The following is a 14181-nucleotide window of genomic DNA, read 5'->3' as shown; positions in this document are numbered from 1 at the left end:
CATCAACTTGGATCTAGGTGGAGAATGTGGGTATTCTTTATCATAATCTTTAACATAAAATGTTAAAGAACTTAAGATCCCAGCGCCTTTCACTATTTTCATTTTCCAAAACGTAAAGCTGTCCTTGCGATAAACTTTCAAACTTGATCTGTAGAATATAGCCCTTTCTGCCTGACTAGAAAGTAGCCCATCTCACATGGCCAAACACGGTCAATAGTTAGCCAAGTACACTAAACCCACGTGTGGCTTTTACCTCAAAACTAATATTACTGACTTTTTATAAGGGGGGTGGGTAAAGCTTTCTGAGGGTTCATTATGACATTTCACCTTTTGTTCTTAAACGCTCGTAATAATTCAAAGCAAGACAGCTCTTTCAAAGGAAAAAGTGGGTGGCTCTTAAAAGAGCCTTTGCAAGTTGTTAGGTTAACTCTTAACTAGGAAAAAACCCAGGTAAGAAAATACGGTCAGCATTTTACTTTCCCTTGGCCTTGTGGTGGCTCTCGGTCTTCTTGGGCAGCAGCACGGCCTGGATGTTGGGCAGGACGCCGCCCTGCGCGATGGTGACGCGGCCCAGCAGCTTGTTGAGCTCCTCGTCGTTGCGGATGGCCAGCTGCAGGTGGCGCGGGATGATGCGCGTCTTCTTGTTGTCGCGCGCCGCGTTGCCCGCCAGCTCCAGGATCTCGGCCGTCAGGTACTCGAGCACGGCCGCCAGGTAGACGGGCGCGCCGGCGCCCACCCGCTCCGAATAGTTGCCCTTGCGGAGCAGGCGGTGCACGCGGCCCACCGGGAACTGGAGGCCGGCCCGGGATGACCGAGTCTTGGCCTTGGCGCGGGCCTTGCCGCCTTGTTTGCCGCGACCTGACATGACTAACGGTGTAAAAAGCAAACGCCTCCAGAAGAAAACGCAAGCAGTATAGAGCCAGAGCGAGCGCAAGAGAAGTATTTATACTAACGGGAGGTAGGCTCTTTGCAAGCCTCCCATTGGCTCTTTTCAGGTAACCAATGGGAAAGCAGAATCAGCATCCCTCATTTGCATACATGCCCTCCACCTAGCGGAAGGTTTTTTCATGCTCTAGTGTCATGAGGCTGAAGAGCTTTTATTTTAATACTAATAAATGAGTCAATTTGGTTCTTTCAAATAATACTATTTCAAAATGCAGTCAGAAGCAGAAGTGATTGTTCTCATTGCTCTGTCTTTTGGCCGTTTTTCCTTTTCCAGGATTGTGACTGATTGTGGAAAGGAAGAAACAGAAAAATTGCTAAATAAATAACATTTAAAGAAGTCTGTCTATTCCAGCAGTTGCGTTAACGCTTTGAACCTTAAAACAGAAAAGAAAGAAAACGAACAAAATGATTCTTCGGGGAAACCTGGCTGGCGCAGTGGGTTAAGCATGGGACTCGGTTTAGGCTCTGGACCTGATCTCAGGGTTGTGGGACTGAGCCCCAGGGAGCCCCAGCGTGGGCCTCTGCTCTTAGGACGGAGTCGGTTTAAGATTCTCTCTCCCTCTGCCCTCCCCACCCCTCGCTTGCTTGCTCTCAAATAAATACATAAATCTTAAAATAATAATAATAATAATTCTTTGTCAGAGCCCAAATCTTAAATTATCTGAACAATGAAAACTGAAGGCAAGACCTGGACCATACAGCCCCTGACCTAGGACAGCAAATTTTCTGCTTCAGACTTTATCTTACATACGAGGCCTTACGGGGACCAGCCTCAAGGTATGTAGAGTACTGTGTTCACCTTAGAGACTGAAAAACTTAGAGACTGAGATTGTTTGTTTGACCTTGTGCAGGCTCACGCTGAGTTAATGAGACAAGGACTCCAAACTCCTGACTGGGAAAGCCATCATTCCCAGTGCCATTCCCAATTCTCCTGCCTTCTCTCTCTCTTTTCTCATTTGGCTACAACACAAAGGATTCTAGTTGGTTCAGGAAATTTCTCTGTCATCAAGAGAGATTGCCAGGAGAAATGCCGTTTTGCCTTTTATAGTCTATGAGATAGAACTAAATGGGGCCCAGATGGAGGTGAATAATTATTTCAGGAATTTTTTCAGGCTCAAGCCTAAAGGTCTCCTGACTCCCAAACAGGATGGTAAAAGGAACAAGAGCCTATGTGTGAGAAAATCTACTCATAAGCCAACTCTGTCGGAGAACCATCCTTTGATCCAGGGAACCTGGCAGGAGAGTAAAGATGCTCATCTTCTGTTTCTTTTTTGCCTTCATTTAAGTCTTCTGCCTCTTTTGACTTTTTCTCTTAAGAATATTCAACCTACTTTTTATTTTCATCGTTATCTTCACTATCAACAACACTGATAATAAACACTGGCTCAGTGTCTTTGCCAGACCCCAGATGGAGATATAAAAAGATATCTGAAATCCTGCCTCGAAGAATTGATACTCTTGAAAAGGGAAGAATTGTATATCTGAAGACTAAATAGTAGAGCATAATCTGCATCCCCAAAAGAAGGTTTAAATAATAAGTAATATAAGACCACATGGAGGAGAAGAGTAATCACTGTGGGTTAGAAGGGGAAGAGAGTGTGTGTGGGAGATGAGCATCCAGCATTCAGTCAACGTGTACTTACTGAATCCCTGCTACATGCCAGTGTTCCAGGTACATGGAATGCGGCAGTGAAAAAAGCAGATAACAACCTGTTCATACCCTTGTGGTGAAGCTCTTCTAGTGTGGGGAAGCACACAATAAGCTAAGTACATAGTAAAAGTGCACAGTGCATTTTTTGGTGATGAGTGGTTTGGACAAAAGGTAGGAAAAGGGCATAGATACAGGGATGGTCAGGGAAAGCGTCACCAAGACGGTATCATTTGAGCTCAAACCTGACAGAGGGGAAGAAGTTAGCCAAACAAGAAGAATAAATGCTTCAATAAAAGGCCACATGCATCCAAAGCCAAGGGAACGTCAGAAGCTAAGGGCCAGAAGATAGAAGTGTTCTAATTTCCTGAATACACTGTAGGTCCCTTTGGATGGAGCAGTGGGTATGTACAGAGCTAGGTAAAATAGAAGGCAAGATTAAGACCTGTTTCAAAAACCCAGAATAGAAACTAGACTGCAGTCACAACATCACAAATCTATACTCCATTGAGTCACAGATGAAAATAAGTCTTCCCGTTATCTAGGTCACTACGTCAGACAAATCGACAAACACTTGGCCTCTGCTATGAGTAGAACAACTTAATGAAATCCTATTAGCAAGTTTTCAAAATCAGCAAGATCTAGGCATTTGACTCTGAAGAATAATGTGGAGGGCAGATATTGGGGAGGAAGATGAGGGGGGTAAATTCTTCCATAAAAATATGAGAAGAGTAGCTGTCCCCAGTAACCCCTCTTCCGCCAGGAGCAAGATGCATATGGGTTTATATAAGCAATGAAAGAAAGTAAATATCTTTTCCTTGCTCAATCAAAAAAGTGTAATGTGACTTGAACTCACTTGAGAAAATCTAACTGGCCTTGAGGTTATTGTTGAAGGAGTCCAGAACATGCCCTCCCCAAATATGCTGCTCTGGTATATTGACTAGTTGGAGTTAAAGGACTTGCATAAGAACAGCTGCGAGGACCATCTTATTTTTTACCTTTTTTTCCTTAAAAGCAGGGGTTGAAATTCCCATGTGAAAGATGTCCTTCCTATACCAGAAAGAAAGAGTCATTCTTCTCACCATGGACGGGAAATTGAGGCTAAGAGAAATCTGTACAAACACTGCGAAACTAACCCTTAATCTTCCTAGTCTCTTCACCCAGTTACTACCCCAGCCCCAGCCCCTTTGCCTGTCATGTTGTCACACACCTGTTCTTTGTCTGACACAGTATATAAGCATTACATTCTAACTGCTTCTTTGGATCTTCATTTTTCTTTCAAAAACTCCCATGTGCATGTAAACAAAAAGTAATAATTAAAATTTGTAGGTTTTTTCCCATTAATCTATGTCAGTTGAATTCTTAGACCCAGTTGGAGACCCTGTGAGTGTAGAGAGAAGTTGTTCCTCCCCTACAAGTAGAAGCATTTGGAAGAGTCTGGGTTTGAGTACATTCAAGCTGAAGAACTTGGCAATCTAGAAATGGCAAGGAGAGCAAACAAACAACAGCAACAATAAAGACACAAAACAAGAAAAACCTGGCATCTCTAGCCAAAAGACCAAGGGTCGACCTAGAAAGTAGAAAACTTAGGAAATAAGCACTGTACTCCAACGAAACACCATGGAAAAAATTGTGCATCTGCCTCCCCATCTCCTTAGGCATAAGGTATCCACAGAGGCCACATGGGGATCCTGGACTTCACTTACTCAGCAATGATGAGGCACTTCTCCCCTCTCAGCATGTGGGAATCATCCACCCAGGATTTTAAAGCAGCCATCATAAAAAATACTTCAGTGAGCAATTACAGACACACTTGAAACAAATGAAAGACTGGAAAACCTCTGGAAAAAAGATAAAAGATGTAAAGAAGAACCAAATTCAGATTTTAGAACTGAAAAAATACAACAACTGAAATAAAAACTCCATGGATGGGCTCAACAGCAGAATGGAGAAGACGGAGGGAAAAAAAATCAGTGAATCTGAAGATAGAAAAATAGAAATTACCCAATTTGAACAACAGAGAGAGAATAGACTGGGGAGAAAAATCATCATCAGAGACACGTGGGCCAATGACAAAAGACCTAACATTCATGTCTTTAGAGAATCAAAAGGAGAGGAGAAAAGAGAGTGGTATTGGAAAAGTATTTGGAGAAATAATGCCCAAGAATTCCTAAAATTGACAAAAGATGTAAACCTACAGATCTCAGAAGCTACACAAACCCCCAAGTAGAATAAACCCAAACACATTCTTGCCATAAGACACATCATAATCTAACCTATGCAAACTAAAAACTAAACAAAAAAAATCTTGAAAGCAGTGAAAGAAATAAAATCTACATAAAAGGGAAAAATCAATTCAAGTGGCAGCAGATTTCTCATCAGAAACCACATACCAAAAGGCAATGTCACATTTTTTAAGAGCTAAAAGAAGGGAACTAGTACTGTCACTCTGAATTTCATGTCCTTTAGGAATCGGTGGGGAAATAAAGACATTCTCAGATGAAGTAAAGTGGAATTTGTTGCTAGCATATCACTCCAGAGAAGAATGACAAAAGGAAGTTCTTGAAAAAGAATGGAAATTATATAAGATCTTTGGAACATTAGGAAGGAAGAAAGTAAAGAAACAAATATGAGTAAATACAATTCTCTTGAGTTTTCTAAATTATGTTTAGAAGCTGAATTTCTTATATTATCTGACGTGGTTCTCGATGTATATAGAGGGAATATTTCAGATAATTATAAACAAGAGAGGGTAAAAAGATTTAAAAGGAGACAAGCTTTGTAAAGGTGAACTGGTAACATAGATACCAGTGGACCGTGATGTTATGTGTATGTAATATCTAGAGCAACCACTAAAAACTATCCAAAGACAACAGATGATTCAAATTCAAATTGTCTCAAGAAAATATTCAAGCAGCCCACAGGAAAGTGTGAATTAGAAAACAGAGAAACGAACAACAGTGAGGGAAAAATTAAAAACAAACAAAAAAGCCCACCAGAAAACAAAAAGTAAAATGGCAAACTTAAGGCCTAACATGTATGGAAGAAAAATTTTTCCTAAACCCTTTTAGAGTCCCTGGCTGGGTGTGATAATTAAACTGACAAAGATAAACTAGCAGGAGAAAAGCGTACACATTTTACTGGAATTTTTACATGTACTTGGGAGCCTTCCTAAAAAAATGAAGACCTAAAGAAGTGACCAAAGCAGGAAGCTTTTATAACTTTAGGCAACGAAGTAGATTTCTAAAGGACTGGAAAGACAAGGGGGTTTGGGCAATGTAGTAAATGGTGAAAAAGTAACAAGGTTTGTTCATAGAGTCTTCTCAGCCCTAAATTCCCTGTTTCTGGTGATGTTTTTCTAATCCTGCCTTTAGGGAAGAGGGGTGAGGGAGAGGAGGTCAAAGTAACCTTGGTTTGCTGTTTTCCCAAATGCCTCTAGCGTTAGCTTAAGATATTCAGTATGTCAAAGTGCCATCTTTTGGGGTAGTATGCCCTGAACCCCATCAATGTCAATAATTGCATTAAATGTACATGGTCTAAATACATCCATTAAAAAATAGAGATCGGCTGAGTGGATAAAAGTACATGCTCCAAATGGATGCTGTAGGGAGGAAAAATAATTTTCCCTCTATCCTTCTAGATTGTTAGCTGAACCCCCACCACTACCCCCACCCCCACCACCAGTAATACAAGACAGATTAACAGGAGGAAACAAAGCTTTTAAAAAAACAAAAAAACAAAAAACCCCAGAAGTTTAATAACATGTGTACCGCCTGTATACAAGGGGGAGAGCCAGGAAACACTGCGTAATGACTCAGATGGCCCAGGCCACCACCTTAAACACCAGCTCCAGCTAAAGGCAAAAGATATTCAGGGTGGAGGGTGGGGAGGCCCATTTTGCGAGGTTACCAGGCAAAGCACCGTAAACAAGGCTTTGGTTGTTAGGCAGATTGAAGTTTTTGCCTTCTCCAGTGGGTTCCTACAGGTTTAGTCATCCTTCCTGGCACAGAGAGGGAAACACTCTTGCAAATGCAGATTTCCCTTGTAAATGTAAATTTCTCTTACAAAAGGCTAACTTCTACTAGGTTTTCAAAGCTTTTTTAATGTCTGCTATTTAAAAAAAAAAAAATCAGGGGTGTCTGGGTGGCTCAGTCGTTAAGCGTCTGCCTTTTGCTCAGGTCATGGTCCCAGAGTCCTGGGATCGAGCCCCACATCAGGCTCCTTGCTCAGCGGGGAACCTGCTTCTCCCTCTGCCTGCTTCTCCCCCTGCTTGTGCTCTCTCTCTCTCTGTCAAATAAATAAATAAATCTTTACCAAAAAAATCAGTTTAGGTAATCCTTATGCCAAGGAGGCATATTTTAGGGTGGCAAATAATGTTCCCCTTCATTGTCTACAGGAACTCACTTCAAATATAACGATACACGCATGCTGAAATTATAGGGTAGAGGAAGAAAAACCCTGCAAATATCAACAAAAGGAATCAAGGGTGCGTGTATTAGTATCAAGTAAGTAAACCAGAGCAAAGAAAATTACCAGAGATAGAAAAGGACATTACAGAATGATAAAAGGGTCAATCTCATAAGAAAACCAAGCAATTCTTTTTTGTTTTGTTTTTTAAGATTTTATTTATTTGACAGAGAGAGGGAGAGAGCACAAGCAGGGGGAATGACAGGCAGAGGAAGAAGCAGACCACCCGCTGAGCAGAGAGCCTGATTCAGGACTCGATCCCAGGACCCTGAGATCATGACCTGAGCTGAAGACAGGTGCTTAACCGACTGAGCCACCCAGGTGCCCCAAATCCAGCAATTCTTGAAAAATGTGTAAGTACCAAATAACAGCCTTACAAAATATGTGAGGAAAACTGGTAGAACTGCAAGGAGTAATCCGTAGACAGGTAGATTGGTCAACACCCCCTCTCAACATTTGATAGAACAACTACACAAAAAGTTAGCAAATATATAGAACTCAACGAGTGGCTTGTTTTCATATGTAAACCAGCAGTGGTAATGTAGAGGTGGAAAAATGTTCCCTTCATCCCTTCTAGGCTCTTTGGCTGGTTTAATAATTACATTTTGACACAATGCAGATTAATAGGAGAAAAGCAAATATAATTTCTTATGTCTGAGAGCCCCGTAAAGACATGAGACTCAAAGGCAGTCAGGCAATTGATGATTGTATGCCATCCTGAGCTAAGGAATGGGGTGAGGACCTGGGGCTACAGAGGAGAGTTGGCAATTCACAGGAAGGTAAGAGTAGATGTTTGGTTAATCAGATATTTGCCTTGCCTTGCAGGTAAGTTTTTCAGATTAAAAAAAAAAAAAAAGTTATCCCTGACAATAGCTCTCTTTCTGGTACTGTTAGAATAGGCTAGGCTCTAACAGGATGCCCGGAGGCCAGCAAGGAGGTGGGCATGGCCAGCTGTGGGGAAGGTCAGAGGCCTGTCCTGGCAGCATCCACGAGAGGCCGGATCCCACCAGACAGGCCCACAAGGGCAGTGCCACGACAGGAAAGCCCTGAGCAAGTGAGGAAGAAAAAGCAGGGGGAGGCCGCTCCTTCTCTCTCATATCTCAAGGGTATATTTTAATTTTAATAAACTTTCCCGCTTGTGTCCCTTGTCCTATGTGTTACATGTCTGTCCTTGAATTCTTTCTTGTGACAAGACCAAGAACCTTTGATCACCTCTCTGGAACTGGCCGAGTGGAGGCCCCAGGGCCCAGGGTTTCCCCGTTCACCTGGCAACAAGATCTCTGTTAAATTTTAAAGGATAAGAGAAAGTACGAACTCACATGACATTGATATATCTATATGTATATAGACTGGCACAAAATAAAATTTCCAGAAGATTGATGGCAAAAAAGTCCTGGATAATGGAATTACAGTTGATTTTCATTTGTTTATTTGAAATTATTTGTGGTGGTTGTTATTTTAAAATAACGGGCAGGTATTATTTTGCAAGGAAGTTAAAAAGAACTGACTTAAATGTGTATATTATTTAATGGAAACGAAAAGCCAAGAAGAAAGACATCAAATGTTGCAGAGAGATGCTGAAGACAGGACTGAGAGGTCTGTGTCCTCTCATCTGCCAGGAAGCAGGGCCAGGGCATCCCATTTCTAACTGTGCCCTATTTCCTGAATCATAAACACTTTCTGGATGCCCTGTTATGTGTCTGTGGATCTTTCTTCTCTTTTCCAAATTCTCAACCTTCCTCCAAATTAAAAGTCTCCCCCCCCCCATGTCTTGTTCCTGGCACCCAGAACTTAGCCCAGAGCAGCTCCCCTTTCCCTCCCCGGCAGATTGAGCTCTTCCTGTCTCCAGCTCATCTTTGTTGGATGGGAAGGCAGGCAAAACTTCCCGTGGCTGAAAGGAGAATCAGGGAAGTAATACAGGCTTTTTTTTTTTTTTTCCCCTCATTTGCCTTTTTACTCAGAAACTGCCTCTCTGGAGGAAATGTGGGTATTTTATTAGGGAAGAGGGTATATAAACCCTTGTAGAATTTCACTTGGATGGCTTGCCTGCTGGCTCTGCTGTGTCCAAAATTGGTGCCTCATCAGATGCAGCTGGAGAGATTTTATGAGTTTTTCCCTGCTTTCTCACCACTCCCCACTATAGATCGGGAGTCTACCACAGAGTCCAGGCATCTGATTTTTTAAAATTCTCTGTTCACTTATTAGAGATCAGCCAGGTATTCAGTACAGATGGTAAAAAGGCCTAGGTCTGAGTTTACAAACCCAAGTTTAGTTTGAACTTGTCAATTAAGGGTAAAGTTTTAGGTAAAGCATCAAATATTAGGAATGAAGTGGAGCATGGAGGGAGAGAGAGGAGAGAGAGAGATGAACGGTAGAAAGCAAGCAGGCGGGCAAAAGTTTTGAAGGACAAGATGGGAAGAAAATAATCCCTACCTCAGACCATTTTGAACAGGATAAGAAATAATATTAAGGGTCAGTGATTCTTAAACTGTTGCCTGAGTTAGATAATTTAAAAAAAGGGGGGGGCAGAATGTCTTTTTATAATTATTAATTTTTGAGGCTGGGGTCTCATTCACAACTATATTTTGTGTTGCTGAGACTTGAAGTACTCATAGAGCGGTTGGCTGACATGTGGGATCTGGGAAAAAGATCATTTAAATTTAAATTTTCTTTATAAAAGGGTCCTTTTAAAGAAATTCTACTGTATATTTTATCTCTTCATCCAAAGACACTGTTGTATGTCAACTACATAAAGTGCTCATAAACAGATGAAAAACACTGTTTTCCTCTTTTTCGTATGCAGTCAACAGCTTAGTCCTACCCATTCTCCTTCCCTCCCCCAGCCCCGGATTTAGACCTGATCCATTACCTCCTCTTCCTCAACCAAGGCCATTTTCTGTCTATTGGGGATTATTTTTGGAGTCCGGGTCCTTTGAAAAAGGTTTACCAAAACCAGCACATCTTCCTCTCCTGACCCGGGCCTTCCCCGCCAGCCAGTGAAGTGGCGCGATTGGGAAGAGCGGGAAATTCAAACCTTTTGTCCTTCTTATAGCTGGAGGGCCATCCTTCCTGCCCTTCTAGTGGCATTCCCGAAAAGCCAGACACTCAGAACAGGAAATGGGAGCTCGGATTTCTGGGACTCAAGAAAAACTGAAAGGGTTTAGATAGGCTATTGCCATCGGTAAACAATTCTAATGCGCAACTAATTTCCTTTAATCTGCGCAGAGCTTGAGGTATATCCCAGAGATGCCCACGGGGACCACGGGCGGCTGTTTACTGTTAACCCAATGCTTTAGGCCAGGGAATTTAGGGTCCAGGTCTTTAAGCCCTCACTTGCTCTCTTTCCGCCGCCCAAAACTGCTCCTCCTTCCAATTAGGCAAGTCTGAATTAATTATCCCCTGAGGGTCCCTATTCTGAAAATTTTTAACCACTTCTTTACCTAGCAGGAAAATCCCTATCTCTTCTAGAAACGTGGACATGGGGAAGGGCAGAGTGAACACTTACAAGCATCCTGAGGCTTAGGGAAAAACGGAACCTAGGCTGAAAGAGAGGTGAATTAGCCCTTTTGGGCATTACACCATAGGACTGTATTTCGCCTCAAGGCTACCTTTCAAATCCATCCTCGGTTCTAGCATTGCCTCCAGGAACATCCTTTGGTTAGATTCCTGAGGACTCAAGCTGTAGTAAAGGACTTGCACTTTCACACACCGCTACGAAAATGGTAGTTATAGCTCTCTTTCGATCAAGTGGGTGGCTCTGAAAAGAGCCTTTGGGTTGCGGTCGGCTGCAGGCGGGCTCACTTGGAGCTGGTGTACTTGGTGACGGCCTTGGTGCCCTCGGACACGGCGTGCTTGGCCAGCTCCCCGGGCAGCAGCAGGCGCACGGCCGTCTGGATCTCCCGCGACGTGATGGTCGAGCGCTTGTTGTAATGCGCCAGGCGGGACGCCTCGCCCGCGATGCGCTCGAAGATGTCGTTGACGAACGAGTTCATGATGCCCATGGCCTTGGACGAGATGCCCGTGTCGGGGTGCACCTGCTTCAGCACCTTGTACACATAGATGGAGTAGCTCTCCTTGCGGCTGCGCTTGCGCTTCTTGCCGTCCTTCTTCTGCGCTTTAGTGATGGCTTTCTTGGAGCCCTTCTTCGGGGCCGGAGCAGATTTGGAGGGTTCAGGCATGGCTTTTCCTTAGGAGCGGTAGAAATGCTAATCGCATTCGCCACAACAAAGGTTAGTGGTATGAAGGGTCCAGAGCTCATTCTTTTATAGTTCTTCAATGCAAATGAAGTTTCAAGAATTCTCACTTCTCATTGGATAAAATCAGAACGCTTTCAGTAAGGGGAGGGGTTTATGCAAATAAGGGATACAGATTCTCTCTTCCTATTGGATATACAGACTTACATATTTTGACCAATGGGATAGCTCGTTGCCTCATCCCTACGATGACTATAAAAGGATTTTTTTCAAACTAGTTACGTACGTTTTTTCATTTCTCACAGAGGTTCAGTTCAATTGAGTTGGCATGTCTGGACGCGGGAAGCAAGGCGGCAAGGCGCGCGCCAAGGCCAAGACTAGGTCATCCCGGGCCGGCCTGCAGTTCCCGGTGGGCCGCGTGCACCGCCTGCTCCGCAAGGGCAACTACGCCGAGCGGGTGGGCGCCGGCGCGCCCGTCTACCTGGCGGCCGTGCTCGAGTACCTGACGGCCGAGATCCTGGAGCTGGCGGGCAACGCGGCGCGCGACAACAAGAAGACGCGCATCATCCCGCGCCACCTGCAGCTGGCCATCCGCAACGACGAGGAGCTCAACAAGCTGCTGGGCCGCGTCACCATCGCGCAGGGCGGCGTCCTGCCCAACATCCAGGCCGTGCTGCTGCCCAAGAAGACCGAGAGCCACCACAAGGCCAAGGGCAAGTAAGGTCTAGCACAGACAGCACGTATCTTCCACTTAACTACAGCAAGTTAAAGGCTCTTTTCAGAGCCATCCATATTTTCACAAGAAAGGCTGGTAACGAGTTCATGCTACCTTGGTAGAATCCATCCTGAATACATTTGTAAAACATTAGGTTAAAACATTGAGATCCAAGGAAACCGGCCGTGTACTCTGAACTTAGTGCATACCAGACGTAACTAAGCTACAAGAGTGTAAAGGGACTGAAATGTACAAGCAGGAAGAAAATTTGCTTTGGGCCAAAAATAATGCCCCACGTGCTTTTCAAATTTTCAGTTTAAGGAAAAGCCATTTTACCCAAGAAAAGTTAGCGATCATTTGTTGCGGCCCAGTGTTGTATCTAGCGTTACCAGAGCCGGTGCTTTACGTGTGCTATTCCAAATCCCCCAGGGACGCCGCCATGTAGTTTCATACGAGAAAATTCGGTATTAGGGGAGCTATAATGACCAGACCTAGGAAGTGGCTGTCCAGGCGACCCGAGATTTACTTCAAAAAACTAACCCAACTATCTAGAGGCGAAGGTAACAAGGTAAAATTGTACTCAATGAAATGTGCAGACCCTCAGGATTGATAACCTTCGAGTCTGTAAAGAATTTGGGGAATTTAAGGTCCCACTTAGATTTACAGAGCCCCACAAATTACATTTAACATGCTTCTTAAATGGCTGGTCACCTAAACTGAGTGAGAGCGTTAAAGAACCTTTGAATGAGAAAGGGAGAGAGGTGGAATGATTCCTCCAATCAGATCCTCCAGTAATTAAGCAATGCGGTTACCGTTCGACCAATGGTTTTATCGCGCGGTTCTTTTGAAAAAGTACAAGGCCAATCAGAAGGCTTCTTACTGTATATAAAGGAATCCTCTCCTTTACCCGCTAGGTGCTTGGTGTGTCTTTAGTTTCGCCAGATGGCTCGCACGAAGCAGACGGCGCGCAAGTCGACGGGCGGCAAGGCCCCGCGCAAGCAGCTGGCCACCAAGGCGGCCCGCAAGAGCGCGCCGGCCACCGGCGGCGTCAAGAAGCCGCACCGCTACCGGCCCGGCACGGTGGCCCTGCGCGAGATCCGGCGCTACCAGAAGTCCACCGAGCTGCTGATCCGCAAGCTGCCGTTCCAGCGGCTGGTGCGCGAGATCGCGCAGGACTTCAAGACCGACCTGCGCTTCCAGAGCTCGGCCGTCATGGCCCTGCAGGAGGCGTGCGAGGCCTACCTGGTGGGGCTCTTCGAGGACACCAACCTGTGCGCCATCCACGCCAAGCGCGTCACCATCATGCCCAAGGACATCCAGCTGGCGCGCCGCATCCGCGGGGAGAGGGCGTAAAACAAACTCCTGATCGCAAAAGGCTCTTTTCAGAGCCACCCACAGTCTCTTGAAAGCGGTTGTAACCACTATCAACTACCGAAACAATTTAGTTGCTAGGACCCTTTCGGATGTGGTACTTGAATGTTAATTGGCGAAGTCCCTGTCTTAGGCTTCCGTAGCCCTGTTAGAAGTGTTTTTTAAGGTACATTGATCATTTACGGGGTGACTTCAAAGCAGGTTTAATTTCTTGGAGCAGTTAGACAAGCTTCACACGTACACCAGGAACAGGGAGCAAAGTAAGCTTATGGTGGGACCTAAATTCCCCAGGGAGGTTTCTCTACATTTGTAGTGCAGTTCCTTGAAAACCCTTTATATTGGTTTACTTTTGCCTGTTCATTTGGACCTTTTTAAATTAAAGAGAATAGCATTTAGTCAGGTGAGTTTGTAGAGGGTCCTGACCATCCCCTGTAACATAATAGAAGTAAATATAACCGCATTCTCAGTATCCATAAAATTTTCAGTAGTCCACAAAACATTTCATGTATCCTGACTCCAGAATCTTGTATTGGTCTACCTGAGAAGCGACTGAAGCTCGGGTGATAGAAACACTTATGTACTCACCAGCAGAGACCCACTAAATACATATATGCAATAAGAAAAAAGACTTGCGTATCATCCCAAAGTTTCTTTGCCTATGCATCTTAAAATCAATAGGATTTGAAATTCTGACAGGTTGCTACCTAAAGTGTCTCTCCTACTCATGTCCTCTTTTAATAAATAAAAAATTATTGACTAAAGTGTTAATTTGTTTAATCTTCTAAGTATAAAATTATAATAAACTGAGGGTAGTTCAAGGTTTCCTGAGGCCTAAAACTTAC

The 14181-nt window shown here is 44.0% G+C and overlaps 4 protein-coding genes across 5 annotated transcripts in view; 2 read left to right on the top strand and 2 right to left on the bottom strand.

Moving 5' to 3' along the window:
- LOC123842833 (histone H2B type 1-B) overlaps positions 1-11300 on the bottom strand; it is a 32954-nt gene extending 21654 nt beyond the window's left edge. The window contains exon 1 of one of the 2 annotated variants that reach the window (XM_064598476.1): positions 10669-11300. In XM_064598476.1, the coding sequence (XP_064454546.1) occupies positions 10858-11238 (381 nt within the window). In that variant the 5' untranslated portion in view covers positions 11239-11300 and the 3' untranslated portion in view covers positions 10669-10857. Of the gene's footprint in view, positions 1-10565 lie in introns of both variants that reach the window. The other variant, XM_064598478.1, reaches the window with a different exon arrangement.
- On the bottom strand, positions 466-10698 carry LOC123841528 (histone H2A type 1-B). The gene is made up of 2 exons (XM_045871111.3): positions 10566-10698; positions 466-1227 (listed from the first exon to the last, which is right to left on the bottom strand). The coding sequence occupies exon 2, from the start codon at positions 863-865 to the stop codon at positions 473-475; it is 393 nt and encodes a 130-aa protein (XP_045727067.2). The 5' UTR covers positions 866-1227; positions 10566-10698; the 3' UTR covers positions 466-472.
- Positions 11301-11549: 249 nt separating the features above from the next.
- LOC123842834 (histone H2A type 1-E-like) lies at positions 11550-13023 on the top strand. Its single transcript, XM_064598459.1, has 2 exons — positions 11550-11970; positions 12883-13023. Exons 1-2 carry the CDS (start codon positions 11582-11584, stop codon positions 12899-12901), a joined length of 408 nt encoding a protein of 135 aa, XP_064454529.1. The 5' UTR covers positions 11550-11581; the 3' UTR covers positions 12902-13023.
- Positions 12911-14116, top strand: LOC135365668 (histone H3.1). Its single transcript, XM_064598454.1, has one exon. It carries the CDS (start codon positions 12911-12913, stop codon positions 13319-13321), a length of 411 nt encoding a protein of 136 aa, XP_064454524.1. The 3' UTR covers positions 13322-14116.
- The last annotated feature ends 65 nt before the right edge of the window (positions 14117-14181 follow it).

This window comes from Mirounga angustirostris, unplaced genomic scaffold, assembly GCF_029215605.1.
Source record: "Mirounga angustirostris isolate CCGP_5_RB_7025 unplaced genomic scaffold, mMirAng1.0.hap1 SCAF_8, whole genome shotgun sequence".
Classification (NCBI taxonomy): Eukaryota; Metazoa; Chordata; class Mammalia; order Carnivora; family Phocidae; genus Mirounga; species Mirounga angustirostris.
Note: the sequence above shows the minus strand (reverse complement) of the source record. Positions and strands in the feature narration are given on the sequence as shown.

Bases quoted from the DNA above. Each gene is read 5' to 3' on its own strand.
- LOC123841528 (XM_045871111.3), bottom strand. From the start codon at position 865: ATGTCAGGTCGCGGCAAACAAGGCGGCAAGGCCCGCGCCAAGGCCAAG.
- LOC123842834 (XM_064598459.1), top strand. From the start codon at position 11,582: ATGTCTGGACGCGGGAAGCAAGGCGGCAAGGCGCGCGCCAAGGCCAAG.
- LOC135365668 (XM_064598454.1), top strand. From the start codon at position 12,911: ATGGCTCGCACGAAGCAGACGGCGCGCAAGTCGACGGGCGGCAAGGCC.